General features: G+C 24.2%; 5 protein-coding genes across 5 annotated transcripts; 1 reads left to right on the forward strand and 4 right to left on the reverse strand.

The window, feature by feature from the left end:
• Positions 1-533: 533 nt before the first annotated feature.
• PCHAS_0204100 (dolichyl-diphosphooligosaccharide--protein glycosyltransferase subunit OST3/OST6, putative) lies at positions 534-1,787 on the reverse strand (the record flags this gene model as incomplete). The annotated part of the gene is made up of 1 exon (XM_732326.2): positions 534-1,787. One exon carries the CDS (start codon positions 1,785-1,787, stop codon positions 534-536), a length of 1,254 nt encoding a protein of 417 aa, XP_737419.2.
• Positions 1,788-2,561: 774 nt separating this feature from the next.
• Positions 2,562-10,511, reverse strand: PCHAS_0204200 (eukaryotic translation initiation factor 2-alpha kinase 2, putative; the record flags this gene model as incomplete). Its single annotated transcript, XM_016798622.1, has 1 exon — positions 2,562-10,511. One exon carries the CDS (start codon positions 10,509-10,511, stop codon positions 2,562-2,564), a length of 7,950 nt encoding a protein of 2,649 aa, XP_016653072.1.
• Positions 10,512-15,657: 5,146 nt separating this feature from the next.
• PCHAS_0204300 (Niemann-Pick type C1-related protein, putative) lies at positions 15,658-20,131 on the forward strand (the record flags this gene model as incomplete). Its single annotated transcript, XM_016798626.1, has 4 exons — positions 15,658-19,519; positions 19,612-19,684; positions 19,778-19,907; positions 20,060-20,131. 4 exons carry the CDS (start codon positions 15,658-15,660, stop codon positions 20,129-20,131), a joined length of 4,137 nt encoding a protein of 1,378 aa, XP_016653073.1.
• A 769-nt stretch (positions 20,132-20,900) lies between these two features.
• PCHAS_0204400 (ATP synthase-associated protein, putative) lies at positions 20,901-21,419 on the reverse strand (the record flags this gene model as incomplete). The annotated part of the gene is made up of 1 exon (XM_735824.1): positions 20,901-21,419. The coding sequence occupies one exon, from the start codon at positions 21,417-21,419 to the stop codon at positions 20,901-20,903; it is 519 nt and encodes a 172-aa protein (XP_740917.1).
• Positions 21,420-22,602: 1,183 nt separating this feature from the next.
• PCHAS_0204500 (CCR4 domain-containing protein 3, putative) lies at positions 22,603-24,548 on the reverse strand (the record flags this gene model as incomplete). The annotated part of the gene is made up of 10 exons (XM_016798634.1): positions 22,603-22,678; positions 22,763-22,881; positions 22,997-23,074; positions 23,149-23,194; positions 23,280-23,329; positions 23,418-23,600; positions 23,723-23,797; positions 23,897-23,990; positions 24,073-24,197; positions 24,375-24,548. 10 exons carry the CDS (start codon positions 24,546-24,548, stop codon positions 22,603-22,605), a joined length of 1,020 nt encoding a protein of 339 aa, XP_016653074.1.
• Positions 24,549-24,898: the final 350 nt, after the last annotated feature.

Raw genomic sequence — 24,898 nt, forward strand, 5'->3', positions numbered from 1 at the left:
TTTTTTTTAAGAACAGAAAATGCGAATTTAATCAAAAGTCATCATCCTTACTTATTACCACTAGTGTAGATAATAGTTAGTTTTATTTCTTGACTTTTGTAAACGCAATAAATTATTTTTCAACGTATTCACATTTATGTAAGCATAAGTAAAAGCGCTCTTCCGATTTTTTTTTTTTTTTTTTTTTAAAGCCCATTTATCATCAAAACATTGATTTTAAAAATACTAAATGAGTTCCAAAAAATGAATAACAAAGAATGAGGTAGGAAAAAAATATTTCATAAAATATAGATCAAAAAAAAAAAAAAATAGTGTAAAATTTGAATATAAAATGTTGCAATAACCTAATTTTATCTGTCAGTGTGTATGCACAAAATGGATGCGATACAATTATTCTTATATTAATAAACATTAAAATAAAGGAAATTAGGAATGGTAATTTTATAGTTAAAAAATATGAAGTTAATAAAAAAACAGTTTATAAATAGTGTACTAAAACGAATGGGCAACTATTTGTGTGTGTAGGGTTGGGATTATTTTTTAAAAAATTTAAGGGGAGGGAAAAAGACATAAGTAGAAAAATATACCTTGTAAGTATTAATTTTATGTATTATATTAATAGATATACAAATAATAAAAAATAAAAAAAAAAGATTAATTGGTTTATAGATATATTTATTATTCAAATGTTCATTCAAAATAAATAATGAAAAACTTATTATAAATATAAGAAAAGAAACAAATAAACCTTCATATATATATTGAGAATTCGTTGATCTATATATATATCTATTTAATATAGAGTCTAAATTTATGTCTGTGTTATAAAATTCGGATTGATAAATTAAACAATGGAATAATCCGCTTAAGCATATAAAGTATAAAATGTATGAACAAATAAATATTATTATATTATATTTATTTATTACTAAAATGAATAAATATAATAAAATAAATATAAGACCTACAATAAAAGATAAATACATGTTCATGTTGGAAAATATGCCATCTTCACTTACATCCAAATTAGAGTTATACTTATTAATATTGTGTGTGTATATAAATTTTAAAAAATAATCTGTAATACTTTCTATGTTTAATTCTGTTTGTATTTCATCCTCATCGGTTTCATTTCTTTTTTTCCAACGTCCTTTTCTCTCTTCCTTTTTTATAAAATTTTCCAACATATACATATTACGAATAGGAGAATGATGTTTGTAGTTGTAAAATGTATTTTCATTCAAGTAGATAAATTCAGGATAGTTTTGCATCATATGTATATATTTTAATGGATTTAAATTGGGTTTATTAAAATTTACATAAAAAAAAAATATAGGTTTCAACAACTTATTTTTTATATATATATTTTTATTTTCTTTTTTACAATTATTTTCATTGTATAAAAAAATGTTTTCTAAAATAATTTTTTTTGCAACACTGTTAAATAGGTCTAATAGTACATATGTTTTTCTATCAAACATAGAAAGATTATTTTTTGTTTCAACATCAATTATAAATAATACACAATCATATTCTTCCTCTTTATTTAAAACATAATCTACATAATCATTTAAACTTAATTCATGTATATAATGGAATGTCATTCCATTTTGGGTTTTATCTTTTTCATATTCTTCATTTATATGAAATTTTATTTTTTTATTAATTAGCTTCTTTAACTTTTCAAACTTACTAACATCATTTAAACAATATGTTACCCCCTTGAAAAATACACTAATCATAAAATACAAAAAAAAAAAATACAATCTTAAGTATGTCATCTTCATTTTTCTATTCTCCTTCTTCCGCTATTTTCTTAAAAGTGTGTGATATAATACGTTCCTTCACACATGCTCTCGTAAATTCATGCCCATACTTCATTGTTTCCAAAGTAAACCATACCTATTTTTTCTCATGCTCTACAAAAATGTAAAACATAAACTCTACTTAATTGCTATAATTGCGATTACCCTTTTTGATTAAGCTCATACTATAATTTTTTTTTGTACAATGTAGACTTTTTTATATTTTATTTATTAAAATTTTCCAAAAAAAATATTATAAGGTTTTCCTTTTCGTGCTACATATTTTGTAGGAAGTGAAAAAAAAATAATTATGTTATTATTAGTACATGTTTAATTTTACAAAATAATAGTTTTACATTTTTAAAATACAAATGAAATCAAAAAAATTCGTAAGCGCTTTACCATGTGGTAATGCACATTGGAAAAAAATAAACGAATAGTAAACAAATAAATAGATGATAAATAAAAAATGTGCAATAAAAATTGTATTACATACTACTGCCTCATAAAAAGCTATTAAGCTTGGGCCTATTTATATTAAAATTATCAAAAATGAAAACATTTCCAAACTTCAAAAGGTTAAAAAAAAAACAAATAAATAACAAGCATATGCTTATTTAATACGTAAAAAAAATGTATGTACGTGTACATGCCCGTGTTTATTGTATATCATTCTTTGCATCCATTGTGCATGTAGAAATATAACAAGAAACACATGCGCACTATATATTCGTATATCCATTATTTGTGATAGGACTAGGGACAATTATCTGGCGAAAAAACATCACCACTAGATATTATTTTGTTGTACAGTTGCGCTGAAGTTGGTCTAGATTTATAATCTAGCGATAACATTTTTTTACACAAATTAGCTACATTTGGATGTTTTTTTATTAACAAGTCAGGTAAAATTCTTTCCCTGGCATTACATAATATTTGTGTTCTTTCCATATTTGTTTCTGTTTTGACAAATAAATCAATTATAATTAAACCTAAAGAGAAAATATCTACCGATTTGGTATATTTATTTCCTTCTAATTGTTCAGGTGCTGAATAAAGTTTTGTCCCTATTCCTAATGTGTGATTAATTGATTCTTTTTTATTTTTTAAATTGCTTGAAAAACCGCTAGCTACGCTCTTATTGCACCCCTCCATTTGCTCCGCTATTTGTTCAGCTGATTTTTCTTGTATATCATCATGGTGTAGTCCTTTTCTATATATACGCATCCATTTTGCGCCAAAGTTTTTATTGGAAGCCGAGCAAAATTTACTTTTGATTGTTTCTATATTTCTATATTTTTTTTTTTTATTACTACGGCAATTTTGAAAAGATTTAGACAAGAGATACCTCTCTATTTCTAATCGACAATAAGCATTCCGTTTAACAACTATTGCACTACTTATAGAGCTGTTTGTACTACGTCTTTGTATAGGGTGTTTCTTTTCTTTTCTTTTTTTTTTCTTTTGGCTAGCTATTTTATTCCTGCCCATTTTTGCTCCGACATCATTTTTTTTTTTTTTTTTTTTTGCACCACAAACATTACCATTTTGTTCCCCACTTTTTTTACTAATTTTTTTTCTCGTTTCTACTGCTTTATCCTCATCAGTGAAATAGCGTCTTGTCTTCGTGCAGCTAAAAAGAACATTCATGGAAATATTCAGTTTTTCAGATTTATTCGGTTTGGTTACGTAATTTTTTACAGTGCTACATTTTCTCATTTTAGTCCTATCATTGTGCCCTCTATTTTGCGAAAAGGATAAACCACAACGTATGTTTTCATGGTTAGTTATTTTTTTTTCATCTAAAATAGCTTTTCTTATATGAATGGTGTTGCTGCTACTTTTAAATTTGGTTGTTTTCCTCCTATTTTTACAAAGTATATTTAATTCATCTATTGTGCTCCACCACTGAAATGTTCTTTTGCAACCATGAAGGTTTCTATTTTTGCTTTGAACGCCACATTTTTTCGATTTCGATATACAACTTTCATTACAATCACTGTTAGTACTATGGACGTCATTTATTTGCCCATTTTCCAACCCAAATCCTGAGCCACAGTTTGAAAATAGTTTTTTTTGGGTGCAAACAAAATTGTTGTCACAGTTTTTATTTATTATCAAATCCGTTTGTATCTCCTCTTCTTTCGCTGTATTTATTTTTTGATCATCTAAATAATCATATGAAGCTAAACCAAAATCCCCTATCTTAACGATATCATTATTTGAGATAAATATATTTGAAGGTTTTAAATCTCGATGCATAATATTATTATTATGTATATAATTTAGACCCATAATTATCATATTTATAATTTCAATGTTTCTTTTAATATTAATATGTGTTCTCCTATTGATGTAATTTTCGATTGTGTCTTTGCAATATTCCATTCGTATATATAAATTAAATTTATATTTTTTATTTTTTATAAAATTTTGTTTATTTTTTTCGTTATCTATATTTGATAATGGAATGTTGTCACTATATTGACATATTTTTGTGTCCGTTTTTTTATAACCCTCTTCCTTTTTATCCTTGTTTTTACAAAACATATTTTGCTTATCGTCATTTATTGTATTTATTGTACCTTTTCGTTTTCTTTGTCTTTGTTCATACCAACTAATACGCCGTTTTTTTGACGGTTTGACTTCCTCTGTATTTAAATTGGCACAGTTTATGGATGAATGTTTTTTACACCTCTGATTATCATTTTCACAACTTTTAAAACTACATTTATTTGGTACAGTTAAGAATCTATTATGTGAATATATTTCCATCATATCATTGGCCAAATTATTGGGCAATTTGTTATTTATTTTATGCATATTGGAAATAAAATATCTTGTAACCATATAAATTTGATGAGATAAATAAGGGTTATATAAAATAGACTTATTATTTTTAAATCGATATAGATTGCTTCCTTCTCTTTTATGAAATATATTCATAAGTAAGAGAAAAAAATCAAAATATATATTATAAGTATGTAAAAAATTATCACATCTTATGATAAAATTTGGTTTTAAAAAATTGTCCCATTTTAAAATACATAATAATGATGGCTGTTTAAAATTGTTGATACTTTTCCTAAATTCTATTTTTATTATTTTTTTTTTTTTTTCAAAATTTTTTTCCTTAGAAAAATTTCCTAATTCTTTAAATTGCAATTGATAAACTGAATTATAATTATTGCATATGTTGTGTTCCTGTCTACAACTGTAAAACGAGTTACTATTCATTTCTGTTTTTATTTTGTCATAGTTCCCATTTCCTCTTCTCAATCCATTCCAATCCCACTTATTAACATTTTTATCAATGCAATTCGAAGCATATTTATCAATGTCGCAAGTATAATACTTATACACTTGCTGGTGTATATATTTATACAGGCAATAAAATATATTATCTTCATTATCATGGACAACTGCTTCATAGTAAGGATTCGTTTGTGGTTTTGAATTTACATTGTTTTTCTCCAATTTATATAAATTATAAGCATTTTTAATATTATTTTCATGGCTTTTTTTATTAATTATTAAAAATTGTCTTTTCGTATCTCTTTCTTTTTTTCCACTACAATTTTTCTTCTTATAATTACTTGGCATTTTTAAAATACTACATTTTTTGTTATATGAATTTGTAAAATTATCTTCTAAATCTGTTCGAAGTGTACCCATTTCTATGATATCATTTATATTTATATTTTTTTCTTTAACCATTTTATGGTCATTGCTTTGTTTCACTTCCTCTCCCCCCTCAACACAATACATGCCAACTGTTTTTTGATATATTATCTCATTCGAATTGATTTGTTTTCTACCTTTTTCAAACTGAGTATTCATATTATCACTATATATTCTTGTTAAATAGGTGGTTAATACATATTCATTATTCCCTCCTTTCAATGTTTTAAGTAGGACTACATTTATGTCTTCGTTTCTTTTTTTATATCTCTCACTTTTACACAATACACTATCAAAATATATTCTTTTCTTGTCATTTATTTTGTTGTATTTAAAATAGAAAGTTTTATTAATTTGACATATTTTTCGGATTATTATTTTTTTCTTATTTTGTATCAAATTTTCTGCATTTTTTTTAAAACTATATTTATATTCCAGAGATTCTAAAGATATATGTTGAACACGTTTTTTCATTTTGGTAATTTTACCCATCTTTTTCCTTTTTGTTTTGTTGCATCCTTTAACTAATTTGTTTGTTCCACATGTTTTCATCATACTATCGCATCGATCATGTAAGCAACGAAAATCCTCTTCCAACTTACATGCGTTATCTTGATATAGTATATGCCCATTCCTCATGTCAAGCAAATTTTTATATATCTCTTTATGCCTATGGGATAACAATGTTCCCTTTCGTTCATTAATTAGATAATAAATATAAGACAAATCGTTTTCATCCCAATTTTTATGACTACATTCATATTTTTTTTGAATAGACAAATTATTATATACATCATTAGAATTGCTTATTTGATAATTATTAGACATAATAGGATTCGATTTACCAGTGCCTGCAACAAAGCGATTTGCATTATTCACACTTTTAAAAAATAATTTTTTGTTATTTTTTTTGTTTTTTTTTTTATGTTTGAAAAATTTAAGTTTTTTGTTTATATGATTCCTCTTTGTATTTAGTTCATTTTTGTTAGCCAAATCGACGGTACTACATGCATTACTGTTAGTGGCATTTTCAAAAATAATTTTAAAGTCGTCATTTTCACTTGAATAGACAATATTATCAAAAAATTTTTCAAGTTCTTTTTTCTTTATTTTTTCACTTTTATATTTTTTAATAGTATTTACATTGCTTTTCAATAATTTCCCTCCCTTTTTTTCTTTCCAATAGTTTGAATTATATATACTTTTATGCTTTTTCGTTTTTTTTTTACACAAGTTACTTTTTTTATTCATAACATTTCCAACTTTCAAAAAGTTCTGTTTAACAAACATTTTACTTGTATATAATGGAACAATATCTTTGTTGTGATCATCTTTTATTTTGTCAAAATTAGTGTAAAATTGTTTCACTGCATTTTGATTATTGTATGGCCAAAAGTGCCCATATATGAAGTTTCTGTTGTTGTCACCAATGTGTGCATTATTTTTATAAAAATATTCTAAATAATTGTAAAAATATATTCTATAATCTCTTATTATATTAATATCTCGCACTATTTTTGTATCCTTTATTTTGATCTGCCCATTTTTTTTCTTTATTACACTCCCAAATACTAATATATAACATTGTCCATTTTGCTTATATAAAATTGTTTCAATATGAATATTTGATAATTTTTTGAACAAAACTTTTTTAATATTATAAATAAAATGTGTTTCTTTTATCTTTTTTTTATTCCTTTTATTTTTATTTCGACTTTTTTTTTTTATTAAAATTTCTTTTTTTACCCTCTTGTGATTTTTTCTCAATTCCCAATTTTTCCATTTGCTCGATTTATTTTTACCAGTTAAAATTATAGAAGAATTAATTTTCTTTTTTCTGTTTCTATGGTTCTCATAAAAAAGCCAGGAATAATATGATCTATCTCTGATTTGCATTTTGGGGTCTTCATACTTTCCAAATGGTAACATCATTCGACAATAAGGCTCATGAAGTAATCTTATTTTTCTATTTTTAATGTGAAGAAAATTATCAAGACAATACATTTTCATAAAGTTCATCAAAATATTAAAATATGTATCTCTTGAAATGGATAAACGATTTATTATATTTCCTTCTCTTATTACAATGCTGTTTCCACACATGCATTTACATATCCTAGTATTATCACTATTTTTTATAATCCTTTCTAATTTTTTGTAAAATAATAATATATTTTGATAGGAATCATTATAATTTGGGAATAAGCTATTCGTAATTTCACTATCTTCTAAAGACCTTATATTAAAAAGAGTATCAAAATAATCCGCTTGAATAATAAAACAATATATAAACAATATTGCATATTTCGTACATATATCATAATTTTTTTTATTATTTTCAAAGTATAAATGATATATAATGTAGTTCATAAAATATAGACTGATCATGTTATTAAAAATGTTGTTGTAACTATTTTTCGCTACACTCTTCGTTGCAATAGCACTAGAAATACGGGTATAATTTTTTATCATAACTTTAATGAGAAATATATCAATTCTTGCTAGCACATGAACAACACTGACAAAATAATTAATCATCTTTAAAACAAAAATAATCCAATGATAATTTTCTTCTCTATTTATGCTCAAAACATTTCTTATAAATATCGTCTTAACAATAGTTGTCCAATTCATTATTACGTACCAGTTTCCCCAATAAACATAACATAATTTTTTATTTAATTTTCCAAAAAATTTTGAAAGAATTTTTATGCATTTATCTTTATCATCGTAAAATAAATTTATAAGAGACAACCACGCATATACTATATCACCAATTCCTTCTATATCAAATTGCTTCAATAAAAATACAAAAATCATATTTGTCTCTATTCTATGTAACATCAAAATTGCTTTCTTATAAATTTTTAATAATTTTCTATAAATCCTATATTGAAAAGGACTAACAAACTTATACTTACACCTTTCTATATCTAAAAGAAGCATAATAATATAATGATAAAAAATTATGTTCCCCAAAAAAGTTACTTTTGGGATATGCCTCTTAATGTAGTATTTTTTTTTACTTTGACGATTTTGACAAATTTGTCTTTTCTTGCTAATTATCTTGTTTTCATTTATTTCTCCCCTACCCCAAATACAAAAATTGAGAAAACAAATGGTATTGTAAATATGATCTTTTTCATTGTCATTTTTCAGTCCATATATATAGCTATGCTCGTTACATTGTAATATATTTTCATTTTTCATTTCTGCATTTTCATAAGTTAGTTTATATGAATTGGGGGACGTGGATAATTGCTCATGCTGTTCTCTTATTCGGTCCGCTAATTTATTTTTATTTTTTTGATTATAAATTTGAATTTTAAATGAAGCGATAGCTTTCTCGAGATCATTGTAATTAACTTTGGCATGTGTTATGGCTATTTTGTTTTTTTCAAGTTTCGCTTCTCCTTTAAACTTGTTCATTTGTGTCTTTATGTGGCTACAAAATTTGCTGAATAGCATATGCTTTTTTGAGTTTACATGCTTATTTAGGCAATGTCTTAAAATTTGTTTATTATTATAGTACTTTCTCCATAACATGTATTGTTTTGGCCTTTTATGTGTTAAACTTTTACAAACAAATGCAGGTATAGGTTTTTCGTAATATATGTTTATTGCTTTATTAAGGCAATTATCTCTTATGATATTTTTCAATTGTTTTTCTTTTTTTTCTTTTACCCATATATTCTTCTTTTTTATTATTTTTCGATTTAAATTAATTTTTCTATGTTCTTTGTATATGCCTTTCCCCTCATGCATAATACCATTTTTAAAGTTAACCCAAAATTTATAGGCACCAAAATTATCACAATTTATTTTAAATATAAACTTTTCCAAAGTATTTTTATTTCTATATATTTCTAGTTTATTCATTTTGGTCATATTAGATATATATTCTGATAATTCCCAATTTTCATTAGGAGGAATACGCATATCAAGTGTTACATTTCTTAATTCATTTGATGAAAATCGCGGCAGTTCGGTTAAACTATATTCCAATTCTAATAGTATAGTGCTTAAATTAGTATTATCCTTTATAATATTATTACTAAAATATTTAAACAGATTAAATAAACAGTCTTTCTTTTCTTGTCCATTTTTTTCCAAATAACTCCAGTATAAATAATGTAGAATATTCCCTAAACTATTATTAAAAAAAATTAATAATTTATTTTTTTTGTTATTTAAACATGAACAGTCATCATATATAGCCAAAATATAGCGTCCAAATAAAAAGTTTTTAAAAATTTTTATTAATTGTTCAGGTAATAAAATTTCAATATATTTTTTTTCATTTTTGCACACACACATTTTATTGAAAAATTTCCACAAGCACATTATACTATATTTATTTAACTCAATTTGGGGATTAAAAATATAATTGTATTTTTCCTTTTTAAAATTTTTTAGTAATATTAAATTGCTCCAATTATCCTTTTTTAATACGGTGGTCTCATTACTGGTTATGCTTGAAATATTTAGAGTATTTTCTGGACAGCTTAAATGTTTTAATTTTTTTTTATTATGATCAGACAAGGTAATAAGTCTTCTCTTTTTTGTTTTCGTATTTTGTTCTTTCCTTTTTTCTCTTCGTTGTTGTCGTCTTTTTTCACGTCGTTTGTCTCTCCTTTGTTCTCTTCGTTGCTCTCTTTGTTGTTCTTTCCTTGTTCCTCGTCTTTTCCTTTTCGATTTTGACAAGGTTTGAGCAACTTCTAGCCAAAAGTCGTTCATACTGACAATATTGGGATGATTTTTTAATTTTCTTAAGCATTCTATTTCTCTTAAATTTAATAATACCTTTTTTTCATAATTCGATTCATTGGCTGAAAATTTTATTTTTTTTAATGCATAGAATTTATTGCTCTTTTTTTTTTTAATCTTATAAACACATGAAAAACCGCCTGCAGCTATTAAGTACATAAATATAAATTCATCTTTTATTTTTCCATTTATATTATTAATCACTCCAGTGGAATTCCCATTATTAATACCTTTTTTCGGATCCACCATCTTCAGCATGTTGTTATCTATAGTACATATTTAATCCTATAGCTTCCCCATGTACACATTAATTTGGTGTATACCTATTTTGTCAGAATAAATATGTGTGTATACAATTTGTTCGTATATTTTGATGGCAATAATCCACATTAATAAATAGCGATAATGAGAAAAAAGGATCACGCTAAGTTCTATCCAATACAACTAATAAAACTAGCCAATCATAAATATAGGCAAAATCCGTATGTGGAAAGGTTGTATGGTGTTTGAAAAAGAACATCAAAAATTCAAAAAAAAAAAAATAGATAAATAAATGAAATAATATTTTCCATTCCTCTAGGATTATTTGTTTATGTTAAATATAATAATAAAATAAAAATAAAATAATAAAATTCTTTAAGTCTAATTCACATTTTGATTTCTAAGGGGCATAGATGACTTCTCTATTTTGCTATTCTTTGGGGGGTTTCTTTTTTCACAAGATCGTTTTTTATTTTACACTTTGTTTTCTAATATATGCAACATCATGTTGGTATGTGCATATGCTAATACAAAAATTTGCGTCTTTTGCTTATATATAAATAATGCATAATATTTGTTATTCAAAATAAAGTTAAAAAAAATAATTATGTTGACACAAAGGGTAATATGCTTAATAATACATTGTTAGCCTTTAATTAAAAAATGGAAAGTGCTTCCTTTTTTTCTAATTAAAGGGATGAGAAATGCATAAGTATGCATGTATATAATACACTAAGTTACACATTCATTGATAGATCAGTTCAATGATAAGACATAAAATAAAATTTGCGTATTTTTCCAAAAAAAAAAAGGCAGTAAAATTTCAACACTTCAAGAATATATATACAAATAAAATTATAAAAAAAATTAAGTATATATGTTTAAATTACATTGATATAAAAAAAAAATTCGCATACAATAGCAATTTTTTACGAATTGGCTTTCTATATGTATGTTTCCATATATGGGTGGGGGGAATTAGTTGATTGACATTTCTCTTATCAATTTGTTATTATACATTTTATATTATTACATAAAAATGGTATAAAAAATAAAGAAAATACAAATAAACAAAAAAACAGAGAACCAATTCATCCTACATAGATTGAATCGCGTCTTTAAAGGTAAAATACATAAATGCATGCATATATAATGTATGTTAGCATTTGTGTATTTATTATGATTCCCTTTTTTCGTAGTTCGTTATACAGAATATTTAGGATAAGCACATAGTATACATAAAAAAATAAACTTAAGTCCGCGTAAGTATAAATTAAAAAAAAAATTTAATTATATTAATTGGAAAAATAATTCCAAAAAATAGAAAAACGATAGTTTGCACATACTTCCATACTATGATATACACATGTGTACTATTTTATAAGTCGATTTTAACAATTATGCAAACTAAAGGGTATAGGTCTTTGTATGGATATGTCGAGTTAGCATAGTTAAAAAAATAAAATAATTAAAAAATAAAACATAATTATAACACAATATATTTTAAGACAAAAAACGCCATGAACATTCTCCTATATTTTTTTATGAAAGGAATTCAAGTGTGTGGCTTTTTTTTTATATCATTGGCATATATATAAATATATATTTTTTTTTAATAAACTTATGATGATTTAAATAATATTTACATTTTTAATTACAAAATTTTAAGATAACTAAAAAAAACACCAAATTGTTGTGTTTATGAGTGTACACACACATACATATATTTACATGAAATGGATAAGCATGCAAAAAAAATATATATATGTGCATATTTTTCTTTATACATTCTTATGCATATTTAATAAATGTATATCTTAATTTTCAAATTATTTAAAATTTATAAAGTTCATTCAAAGTAAGAAGAAGGTCTTTTTTTCTTTGATTATCAAACGACATGAATATAAAAAGTTTTCAAAAAAAAAAATATCAGCCAAAGCGGATATTAAATTGTACATATGTATATAAACAAATAAGGAACATAAAAATATGAAATATACATATGACACAAAATATAGAAAGGCATTAATAACCCATGTAGACAAAAAATTTTGAAAATGAAAAGGTTTACCAACTGTATAAGGCAATTTTATTTTGAAAAAGAAATACTATCATGGTGTTTATAAAATGGTTATAATAAATAAAATAAAAAGCTAAGAATTTCTCTTTTATAAAATTCAAATGCTTAATCTATGTGTGCATATGTTAAGAGTGAATTTCTTTTTTGGGAATTGCATATTTGTTATGGTACAAAAATAAGTTATTAAAATAATTGAGAATAAATAAATGTTTATGCGTAAATTTATTTTATTGCATATTCAAAATGTGTCAATGAATATATGCAACATTATAAAGGTATAAAAATTAAAATAACGTATTTAAAAACGTTTTAAAAGGATTAAGATTGTTGCCCTATTCATTTTCATTTTCCCAACACGTCGGTCATAAGTCGTGCATGCTACTGTCTACACTAGCGCACGCTTGTAAAATATATATGTGCATACTTATTTATTTATTTCGCTTGCCCGTTTGCCATTCGATTTATTACATAACCATATATATATCAAAAAAGGTAATAAGCAAAATAGGAAAGCTAAAACAATGTGTGCATATTTGTAGTATGGCAATAAAAATGCCGTAAATAAAATATGAAAAATGTGAAAACAAAGTATTTATTGTATTTATTTTAAATGCAAAACTTTGCGCGAGGAAATTTACAAAGCTAAAGCAAACAATTTCGCCAAACAAATTTAGTGCCCTGATTGTTTACGAACATTGCAAGTGCTTTTAATGCGCACCAATATTTATGTGCACATATATGGGAAAGAACAAACCTATAGCCCTATTATTTCCATTTGCATAGTTAAACTGGGCATAAGAAATATATGGAGGGTTTGGGAGTTCGAAATGTTTATATGTGGACTAGCAAATGGGAAGTGGTTTGTATAAAGGTAAAGAAACAATAGTTTTCGATTATCTCTCAAATTTTATATGCACTTATTAAAAGTGAAATAAACTATTATTATAATGAAAATAGAAATAAATATGTCTTACTATACCACCTTAATTTATCTGAGAATGTAAATTAACATTTATGTGTGTATATGGAAAGGAAATTAAAAAATTTCATATATATAATGCATATGCATGCTTAGTTGCAATTTTGAATATCCTCGAAATTAGTTATTAAGAATTGATTGGGTTTACTTTTTACAAAAATTGTAAACAATATTTAATGACGTTAACAATGTTATATTTAAAAAGTGGATGTATTTATAAATGAAAAATTATTTGTATAATATGTCAACTATTTATTCTAATTATATATATATTTTTTTTTTATTTAATTTCAATTTTCATAAAATTTTATAATACATTTTTTGCGTTTTTTATAAATAATTGTAATATATATTAATTTGGATTTCTCTCAAAAAATGTAATAAGCCCATAAAATATAATTCATAATTTAGCAATCTATATTTTTTATAAAATATATAAATATATATTATTATGTTATATTGCATGCACATATTTTTTCCATATACTGTAGTATTACCACCGTCTGCCTTTTTAATGGATACAAAAAAAATTAGTAGCATTTCAAATAATAAAATTGATTGTAAATTATTTATATTAGTAATAGTTCGCATTGTAAATTATTATATTATAGTTCGCATTGTAATTTATTTTTTATAACTATCCGTACTGATAAATTATATATATTATACAAGGTTAATTGTACTTTTTACTATAACCCTGAAATATCCAATGCATATATTATATATATATTTTTTAAAAGGAAGGGAAAAAAAATTTTACTAATTTTTATATTTTTGTTATATTTATATATTGCATTATGTAATATTATATATTCCGTTTAATGTATAAACCCGCACCTTTTTTAAATTCTTCCCATTTATAAAATTTTAAGAATTTCATGATTTTCGTGGGTTTTAAAAATATTTATTATTATGTATAATATAATAATATTAATTTTATTAAATGATTTACTAAATGTTTTACTAAATATTTTATACATAAAAATCTTATACAAATAATTTATACATAAAAATTTTTGTGCAAATATTTTATACATAAAGATTGATCACTTAATGTTTTTCCATAACTCATAAAATTTTAATAATTATAATGATAAAATTTTAAACAAAAAAAAAGATATTTTTTTTATTTATGACATTTTTTATTTTAAATTATTTATATATATATCTTTTTCCTATTTTTCTGATGTGACAATGAACTTAAAATTTAGAATTTTATAACTTATACATAGTGACATATACTTTGATCGAAATATTTTTACAGCCTACTTTTTGATGCTTAGTAGTGTGGCTCTTTCACTTGATTTCCGCTTACGCATGCAACGTACGAATTTTCATTGATATATATATGATTACTATTTTTTATATATGTTGTGCTAATATAGAGAAATGCATGTAAATAAAATATATACGTTATACCATTATATTTATATTACATAATAGAATTTCTATGCATATGTTATACAGTTCAATTTTTTCACAACTTCATTCTATATATATATAACATGCATGTATGTGTTATAAGCACAGCTTAGTATGTATTACAGCATGCACAAACGATATATACATTTGCGAGCATCGCAAAACATATGCTTTATAGGACTACCATAAATAATTTGTTTATAGTTTTTGTTACTTAGCACACTTGTTTATTTGTGTTAAAGCTTACAGCATTTGTTCTATATGCATAATTTTTTATATTCGTATATCTAAGAAATACAAAAAGGTATAATTCCTTTTTTTGTTTTCGCTTTTTTAACATAATTTTGTTTATCGATTCGTTTTATTTTTGAATTAATTATAAGAACCGCATTATGTTTGGCTTCTTGATTTTTACATATATATAAATATGATGTTATATATTTTTTAATTTGTTTTTAATAAAATTTTCACATATATATATATATTCGTGATATATAATTAATTATACTTATTGAACGATAAAATATTTACCTAGTGTGGTAACATATACATATAGATATATGTGCATGCCATCACATGACTAGATAGAAGAAGATTCAGGCGTGCTTTTATTAATATTCCTTTCTTTTTAATTATCATTTTATGGAAAGGCGCAGGGGAAAATGTTTTTCGGAAAAATAGCAGGGTTTATTAGTAAATTAAAACACAAATCATTAGATAAATTTTCCAATTGTTTATATAAATATGCGGGGTTTGTATACGATAGACCATATACAGTAATATTTTTCAGCTTGCTAGGGTGTGCATTACTATCAACGGGATTTTATTATAAAGAAAATGAAAAGGATGTATTTAAATTATACTCTATATCCAATGAGTATACCTATGATAATAGTAAAATGATCAATGACTTTTTTTTAAGAAATAGAAATGCAATCATATTAATAGAATCAAATTTTAATTTATTACAAGAACATATTTTAACTGAATTAAAAATATTCGAAGATAAAATATATGATTTAGAAGTTGATTGTTCTGAAGTTATAGAATGTCGACCAGATGATTATGCAGATATTGAACAAACAGAAGTAGCAAGAAAAGTATTCGAAAGATTACATGATAATATAGATCCCAATATTAATTATGATTGGAAACCAAGTTTATCTTCTCTTGGGTTTAAATTTTCTTTTAATAATTGGTTTCGATCAAAAAAAAAAAAAGTCGAGCAACCAGAGGTTACTGATGATGAGGAAGAGGACGACGATGAAGAAGGAACAGAAAATGATAATAGCGAAGAAGGAACAGAAAATGATAATAGCGAAGAAGGAACAGAAAATGATAATAGCGAAGAAGGAAATGAAAATGGTAATAACGAAGAAGACGAGGAAGTAAATCATAATAAAAGCATTGACCTTGATGATATAAAACAGAAATTTATGGAAGCTTTAGATTTTGTTCATGAAAGAATTGAAATATTAAAAAATTTATTTATTTCATTACAAGGTAAAAAAAAAATAGTAATGCCACCAGAAGAAAAGATTGCACCAATTTATGAAGAATATGAAAACGATGAATTTTACCCTCCATATTATATACCTCCATTGCTAGTGAAAGAAGATCGATGTATATTTAACAATGCATTTAAACATAGAGAGGAAGATTTAAATTTAAGAACTGCAAGTTATTCAGAAAAGAGAGAACTCACATATGGTTTAGAAGATTTATGTCAAAAAAAATATAACCAATGTGAAAAAAGTTCAGTATTTTTATATTATGAAAATGGAAATGCAAAAATTGGTGATCCAATTACAGTCGATAATTTAAATTTTTATGTAAATAGAAAAACATATAAAGGTATGATACTCAAATCTATATTTGGTAATCCAGAATATACAGAAAATGGATCGAGTTATACTTATGAATATACAAATTCGTTAGTTACAATATTTCATTTACGTAATTCACATACTTATGAACCATATGCTCGAGCCTTTGAAAAAAAACTGATTGAATATGTTAGAAATTATAATATTGATCATGCATTAGATCCCGATGAAGAAACAAATGATGATAATCCACCATATGTTCGTTTTCATGTTTTTGCTGAAAGAAGTTTTGAAGATGAGGTTGATAGAATATCTAAATTAGATAAATTAACATTGCTATTATTTTTAATTGGAATATTTTTAATTTTGATGTATGTCTTATTTAATAATGTTACTTCTGTTTTGTATAGAAGTAAACCTCTTTGTGCAGTTGTTGGTATACTATGTGGATTTTTAGGATACTTAGCAGGGTCAGGCTTTTTATTTTATATAGGAATTAAAGCTGTACCTCCTGCAGAAACAGTTCCCTTTTTAGTTATAGGGGTTTGTGTTGATGATGTCTTTGTTATAATTAATTCATATTCATTATTATTTATGATCAAAGATGATAGAAAGAGAATTCAAATGTGTTTAAGAGATAGTGCTGTAGCAATTACAGTAACAACATTAACTAATGTCATTGCATTTTTAATTAGTGCAATATCCCCGTTTTATGCTATTTTCAGCTTTTCTTTATTTATTACTAGTGCACTATTTTTCAGTTACCTATTGGTTATCACAATTTTGGTTAGTATATTATGTATAGAAGCTCGTTTAGAGAAAGAAAAAAAAAATATTTTTTCACCTTTCATAAGTTTAGTATCTTCATGTTTTTGTAAAGATTCAAGAAGTAAAAAAAATAATGCAGGGGCTAATAATGAGTTATCATTGGACATATTAACTGAAGAAGAACAAGAAAAAGCTTGTGCTGAATATGAAAGTCTTTCCATCTACCAATGGATTCATAATTTATATCTATTTGAAGAATCCATTAATAAGAAGAAAGATAAACCCTCTTCAAAATCAAAAAAGAAAGGAGATGATCAATGCACCATTGTGGATGTCGCTCCAGGAGGTCGAGATTCTAAAGGGTGCAAACAAACCTCAAAGCATCGATCAAATTATAAAGATAATTCAAAATCTATAACAAATTCGGATAATAATTCGAAGAAAAATATTAAAGGTTCTACATCGAAAGTATATCCCTCCAATACGAACCAAAAAGATGAAAATGACAACTCAAGCAATTATACACATTATAATATAAACGGCGGTACAAATAAAAAGGATAGTGGTAGTGCATCTATTGGAAATGTAGAGCACACTGGAAGAACAGCAGAAAGCGATAATGCAAATAACAATTATGAATTACATGTAGATTTAAGAAGTATTGAAGTAAATTCAAGTAGCTCTATATTACATACATCAAATGAAATATCATCATGCTTGAATGATAGTAATACACCTCAAAATTATAAAGAAGATAAGGATGATTCGAAAAAAGGAAATGGTAATGATGGACATAATAATGAAGAAGGAAATCGTAACAAAACAAAAAATAATGAAATTAGTACTTATACAAAAGGTGAAAATCAAAAAATATATATGTTAAATGCTCATGATAATATATTATTTTATAAATATATATATAAAGAACCAAAAGGAAATATAGGAAAATGTTTCCGTAAACTTATAAAAAATTATTATATACCATTCTTATCATCAAGAATAGGAAAAGCATTTGTATATTTATTATTTACATGTATTATTATTTTATCATTTTATGGTTGTACATTTATAAAAAAAGGAATAAGATATGTTAAATCATTCCCAACAGATTCATATATACGAATGTTTATTGAACAAAGAGAAATACATTTCCCAAATCTCGGAGATATAATTGAAGTTTATTACGTTGATAAAAACTTTGCAAATAAATATCGAAAATTACGTAATGAATATTTTGATGATGATATATCAAATTCATATCTAGCATTTTCATTTTTAAAAAATCTAGATGAAAATGAAGTAATTCAAGATATTGAACCAGCAAATACAAATATCAAATGGGAAAAAACTTCAATCCATAAAAAATTAAAACAAGTTCATGAAACCCTTGATCAACAAGATTTTGTATCTGGTATATCAAATGGTTTTAATTTTTTTGTAGAGGCTAATAGTAGTAAATTAGAAAGTGAAGACCCTGAAGTTTTTTATAATACATTTATGGATTGGGTAAAAAATGATTATACAGGAAATATGTTTAAAGATGATTTTATATTTTTAAATAAACAGCTAGTAGCATGGAAATTTAAATATGTGCAAAGAACTACTGATGATTCAGAATATTCCTCTAGATGGTTAAAAACATGTAATGAAATTGCAAAAATTGAAGATGAAAATATTCGATTACTTTGTTATCATATAAGTTATATCTTTTATGAAACGGATGAAATCATTATGGAAATAACTCTTAAAACTATGGGAATAACTATTGTTGCTATATTATTTGTAACTGCTTATATAGTTCAAGGATTTAGTTCATGCTTTATTATAGCTATGATTATATTACTTATCGATTTATCCATTTTTGGATTTATGTGTTTGTGCGGAATAACAGTGAATATTATTTCTATGGTTATCCTAGTTCTTTCAATTGGTAAGTTTTAAGTTACTTTTCCTATTGTACCTATTAAAATAAGTTTATATTTGTCCTTCTTTTTACAATAATTTTTTTTTTTTTTTGTTCAGGTTTCTCTATCGACCATACGTCGCACATTGTACAGGCATTCACACACAGTGTTGGAAGAACTCGGAACGAAAAGTAATAATTTTTACTAAACGTGCAAATAAAATGTTTCGCCACTTTACATTAGTTATATACTCATTTTCACTTCCTTTTTTTTCTCCACCTCAGGATGAAAGAAAGTTTGTATTTGATGATGGGACCTGTTTTACACAGTGGTTTATCAACATGGTGTATTATAAGTACCTTATTTTTTTCAAACAAAGATTTTACTGTCATATTCTTTCAAACACTATCTTTGGTAAGTACACAAAAAAGGATATTCCAATGTCTGGCATGCATATATTACTATTTTTTTTTAAAATGGGTTTTGTATGGAAAAATACATATTGATATTTCTACCATTTTCTTATCTCTCATTTATTTTTTTTTTTTTTTTTTTTACAATTGTAGGTTTTATTTTTTTCCGTAATATATTCTTCCATGTTTTTACCAGTTCTTCTTTCAAGTATTGGTCCATTATAGATCTTTTAAAATATATATAATTTTTTTTTCTTTTTAATTATTTATTTTATATACATATTTTATATATTCATGCATAAAAGCGAATATTATTATGAAAAATTAAAATTATTTTTTATTTATTTATAATTATATTTTTTTTTAACTAACCTTTTATTGATTAATTCATTTTGTTGGATTACTCTTTTAAATTTTACTTTCAATCCTAAAAATTTACACACATATAAATGGTATATATGTGTTTTTAGGTTTATCAGTTTTTTATTCTATCTATATATTCAATAAATACGATGTTATTTTATTATGTTATTTATCACGCTTGGTTAAATTTAAGTATTGGCTTATAAGTTTGCACACAATTGGGTAAAATAAATTACAATTCAATGTAGCTATAAATGTGTGTGTGAAAAATTAAAAAAAAAAAATATGTATATATATATGCACGGGTCATAAAATAAAAGGTATTTTAAAAAATTACTACACCCTTAGTAATAAACATGCGAATATACACATTTCATACATATGATATAATTTACAAAGTGTTATGTTTTTTTGTCTTTATTTATGAACATGCAATGTATATATGCAAAATCAGCTAGCTAATTAAAGAAAAAAAAAAAATAAACAAATAGAATGGTAGAATAATGCTGATTAAAAATGGCTAGACAATCACAACTATACAGTTGTAATTAAATATGGTATTTTGATAAGATGAAAATATTACAATAGGTCAGTGTTGATGTTTGTTCCTTGATTTAATATAACAACATTTTTAAACATACTGAGCATGCTCATCTTCCCAAATAATTATTTTTGGATCTCTTTTACAAAAAGCTCTAACTGCTAAAGCTAAGTTATCATTATCATCCATCATTCTTCCTTTACATCCAAGTTTAATATTTTTAGGAATATTTTCTGGATTTTTATAAATTATTTTTTTAACGTCTTGAACAGTTACATCATCATCTAAATAAAATTTTGTACCATTAACCCATTTTTGGTTATTTACTAAATTTTTTGTATAATTCACATATTTATCAATATAATTATCATTGTTGTTATTATCATTTGGAATATTATCTATACGAGGATATAGTTTTTCATCATTGATGTAAAAAAAATATCCTAATTTTGTATCTGCTCGATATCTAGTTGACCATATAACACCGGGAAATAATATTAACATAACATATTTTATATGGCTTTGTGCATAATAAAATGAATGATATACTTTCTTAAATCTATAATTCACATCACGGAAAATACTACTCCAAATATACCTTCTGTACATTTTGGCTTAAACTCTGAGCGTCTTGTAAATAGGTGTGAAATATGATATATGCTTTGTATAGTTAAAACTACTTGTTTTATAAAAATGTACTTTTTTTCTTTGTTTCGTTGTTAAAGATTATTATATTATCATGTTATATATCGTATGAATGCTTAATTTCCTTGCCAATATTTTGTGGTACTTTCCCTAGGCATACCAATTATTTTACTAAGGCTTTTTGTTATTAAAAAACATATTTTCTTTCATGTTTTAAATTCACACTATTATTACTACGCACACATATATATAAAATGTAATACAAATTTATGCTTTAACTATTTTTATATCTCCTAAAAAAATTTTTTAATAAATAAAATAAACTAATATGTTTATTTTTGATGAAAATTGTGTTAATTAATAGTAGGAAAAAAGTACTATTATTTTATTCCTCCTTTGGTTGATGCCTTTATATTTTTTAATATCATATAGCCATATTAATAATATTTTTTTAATTCACAATATAGTGCGCATATATTCACAAGGTAAAATTTCTTAATAGGTGTATAATATTCTTTATGCATATATAGGGGAAATAGGCTATACATAATTTTTTTCCCTTTTGTTATTTTTAGGAATTATTTTGCTTTATTTTTTACATTGCAATTATCTTAAGCATGGGACATATTTTTGATAAAATTTGTGTATTATTAAAGTATTACATTTAGCTAATTTTAGGAAAGTTTATTTTTATTTTCAATATATGAATATAGTTTTTCCTATATTTTTATTTTTTATTGATCAACTAGTATGAAATACAAAAGAGCATAGTGTATACTACATACATAATATGCAATTTAAAATAATGAAACGAATAATGTAAAAAGATAAAACAAATTTACTTGATTATTTAACACTATTTCAAAATATTTAAAAAAAATTAACAAAACATGTTGTAGGTAACATTTATGTCACTTATTTTTAATGAAAAATATGTGTGTGATATTTTTCATTATATGTACAAGGGAACGTTAAAATTATGGAGAGAATAAAACAAAAAATATCGTAATGCTAACATAAAAATTGTTAAGACAATTATTAATTAAAAATTATATGATATTTCTTTTAACAAGCTTGTGAGTAAACTGCATAATATTAACAATGATTTATACTTTGTTTCTCTCTTTCGGTAATTGGTTGACAAAATTCAAACAACAAATATGTCTGCTATTAGTAGAGCATGATCTGATGGATATGTTTGTGTTGGTAAACTTTCTATATTCCTGTTATGAAATAAAAAATAAAATATATATAAAAGCTTTGCACACACATTTGTTCATATAAAAAGTATTTTATCATTTTTTTACTCTATATCATTTGGGACAATTTGGGCAGATAAAGGAACGAGCCCTTTATAAAAAATATAATCAATGCATCCACTAAATAACTTAGTTTTGTTTGTAAAAAGAGGTTCCCTTCCATTTACCTGAGAATAACCAAAAAAATGGTCGAACTTTTGTATACGTAGAACAATATTTTCCTATTATATATAATAAAAAAATATAATGGTAATAATGTTTTTAAAAATGCTCAATTTTTACATCATTGAAAATGCTTTTAAATGGGTCTACAATTAAGTCTGGGTATATTTTTAATTTTGGATTTTTTCGTAGCACAGCCTAATAATTAAAAAGGGGTTTTACATAGGTATGTCATTTTTAATATAAAAAGTGGAAAAAAATATTTTTTTTACTGGATGGTGCTCATGGCTTTTCAGCAATTTCCCTGTGGTTATCAATCTATATTTTAAAAGGAAAAAAAATATCATGAAAATTTTCCACATTGCCATAATGGTTAAATTTGTTTTGTTTTATTTTACATTACTCGTATACGCCACTAAGTGTAGAAGGGTCTTTCAAAATTTTGTCTGATTGCTTAAGTGGTTAAAAAAAAGTAAACTTATGTAAAAATAGTATAGCATATGCACACAAAAAAAAAGTGAAAATAATTAAAAGTGTGTACCAAAAATGGTGTAGAATTAAAGTCTCCAATTAATAATAACGGAATAAGTGGAAAATCAGGGAAATTATTTTCAATAAATTCATAAAATTCTTTTATAATTAAATAGGTGTGAAATAATTTGATATCAGGATAAGAAGGATTCCAATGCACATGGCAATTGCATATTCCTATAAATGTATTGCTCTTTTTTTTTTTTTTTTGAAAAAGTTTAATAAAAATATATGATTTGTTCAGGTAATTTATTAACAAGTCAGGTTGATAAGTGCATATAAATATGTTATATAATTTTTTTTTTTTTTTAATACAGTTGATAATTCGAGTATAATCATAGTAGCAAGACTTTGTCTCTTTTTCAGTTCTATTAAGAACGCATCCTGTATCTAAGACAAATACAAATAAGTAAAACGTGTGTAGCATAAAATAAAATTATTTCAACATATTTTTTAAAAAAATGGAAAGTATATTTCTTCCATTATTACTTCACACTGGCTTTCTGACGAATATTTTGCAAAATGTTTTTGTACTGATTCATTAAGATCGAAATTTTTTTTACTTAACAATTTGAAATCTTTTCTAAAAATAAAGAAAAGAAAAATAATTTTATTTATATGAACGTGCTTTCTCTTTATTTTTTTTTCACATTTTTATATTTTACTTATAAATAATACAGCAGTTGTTACTGTTAGCTGATGGTGTAATATAATTTGATGGAAAATCAAAAGCAAAACCTAAGTTCTGAAATTTGGCATTAATTTTATTTATCATAAATGAGTCCACTTCCTAAATAAGTTGATACAATATATAATATGAAAATTTTGTTTATTAATATTTTTAATTTATTATTGGAGCAGTGTTTGTGAAATAAACAGGTTCTCAATACATACAACTATGTATACTATATATATGATAACAAATTCGTTGATTAATTTTGATGGTATAATTAAATAAGTTTCCTACTTGTAAGCATATTATATCAAGCGAGTTATTTAGTAAATTGCCATAAAGTAAATTTCGACGATTACTATTGTTGGCATATTCAAACGAACTGCTCAATACATTTTTAGTGCTATTGTAACAAAATTTATTGAAAATATTTAGAGTTCCAACTCTAATTTTATTTCCTCTATACATTTTTCATTTCTCTCAGTTGCATATGCATAATAGATGCATACATATTTCTATATTATTTTAATCTGCATATTATTCATACTTATCTTGTTTATATATGCATATATTTTTTTCACAACTTTTATTTTTTTTTTTTTTCTATATTTTTTCAGCATATATATGCATATTTTTTTCCAATTTTTTTTATACTTCATATTTTATGCATATGTTTATATTTTGTCAATTACCATCTTTTACATTTTGCACAATTTTTTCTCATAAATATAATGCATAGATTTATTTTTCCAGATATGTAGATCCACATATTCTATATCTTTGAGTTGCCTTTACTTAAGTTCCTCTGAAAAAGGAAC

This window comes from Plasmodium chabaudi, assembly GCF_900002335.3.
Source record: "Plasmodium chabaudi chabaudi strain AS genome assembly, chromosome: 2".
In the NCBI taxonomy this organism is placed as follows: domain Eukaryota; phylum Apicomplexa; class Aconoidasida; order Haemosporida; family Plasmodiidae; genus Plasmodium; species Plasmodium chabaudi.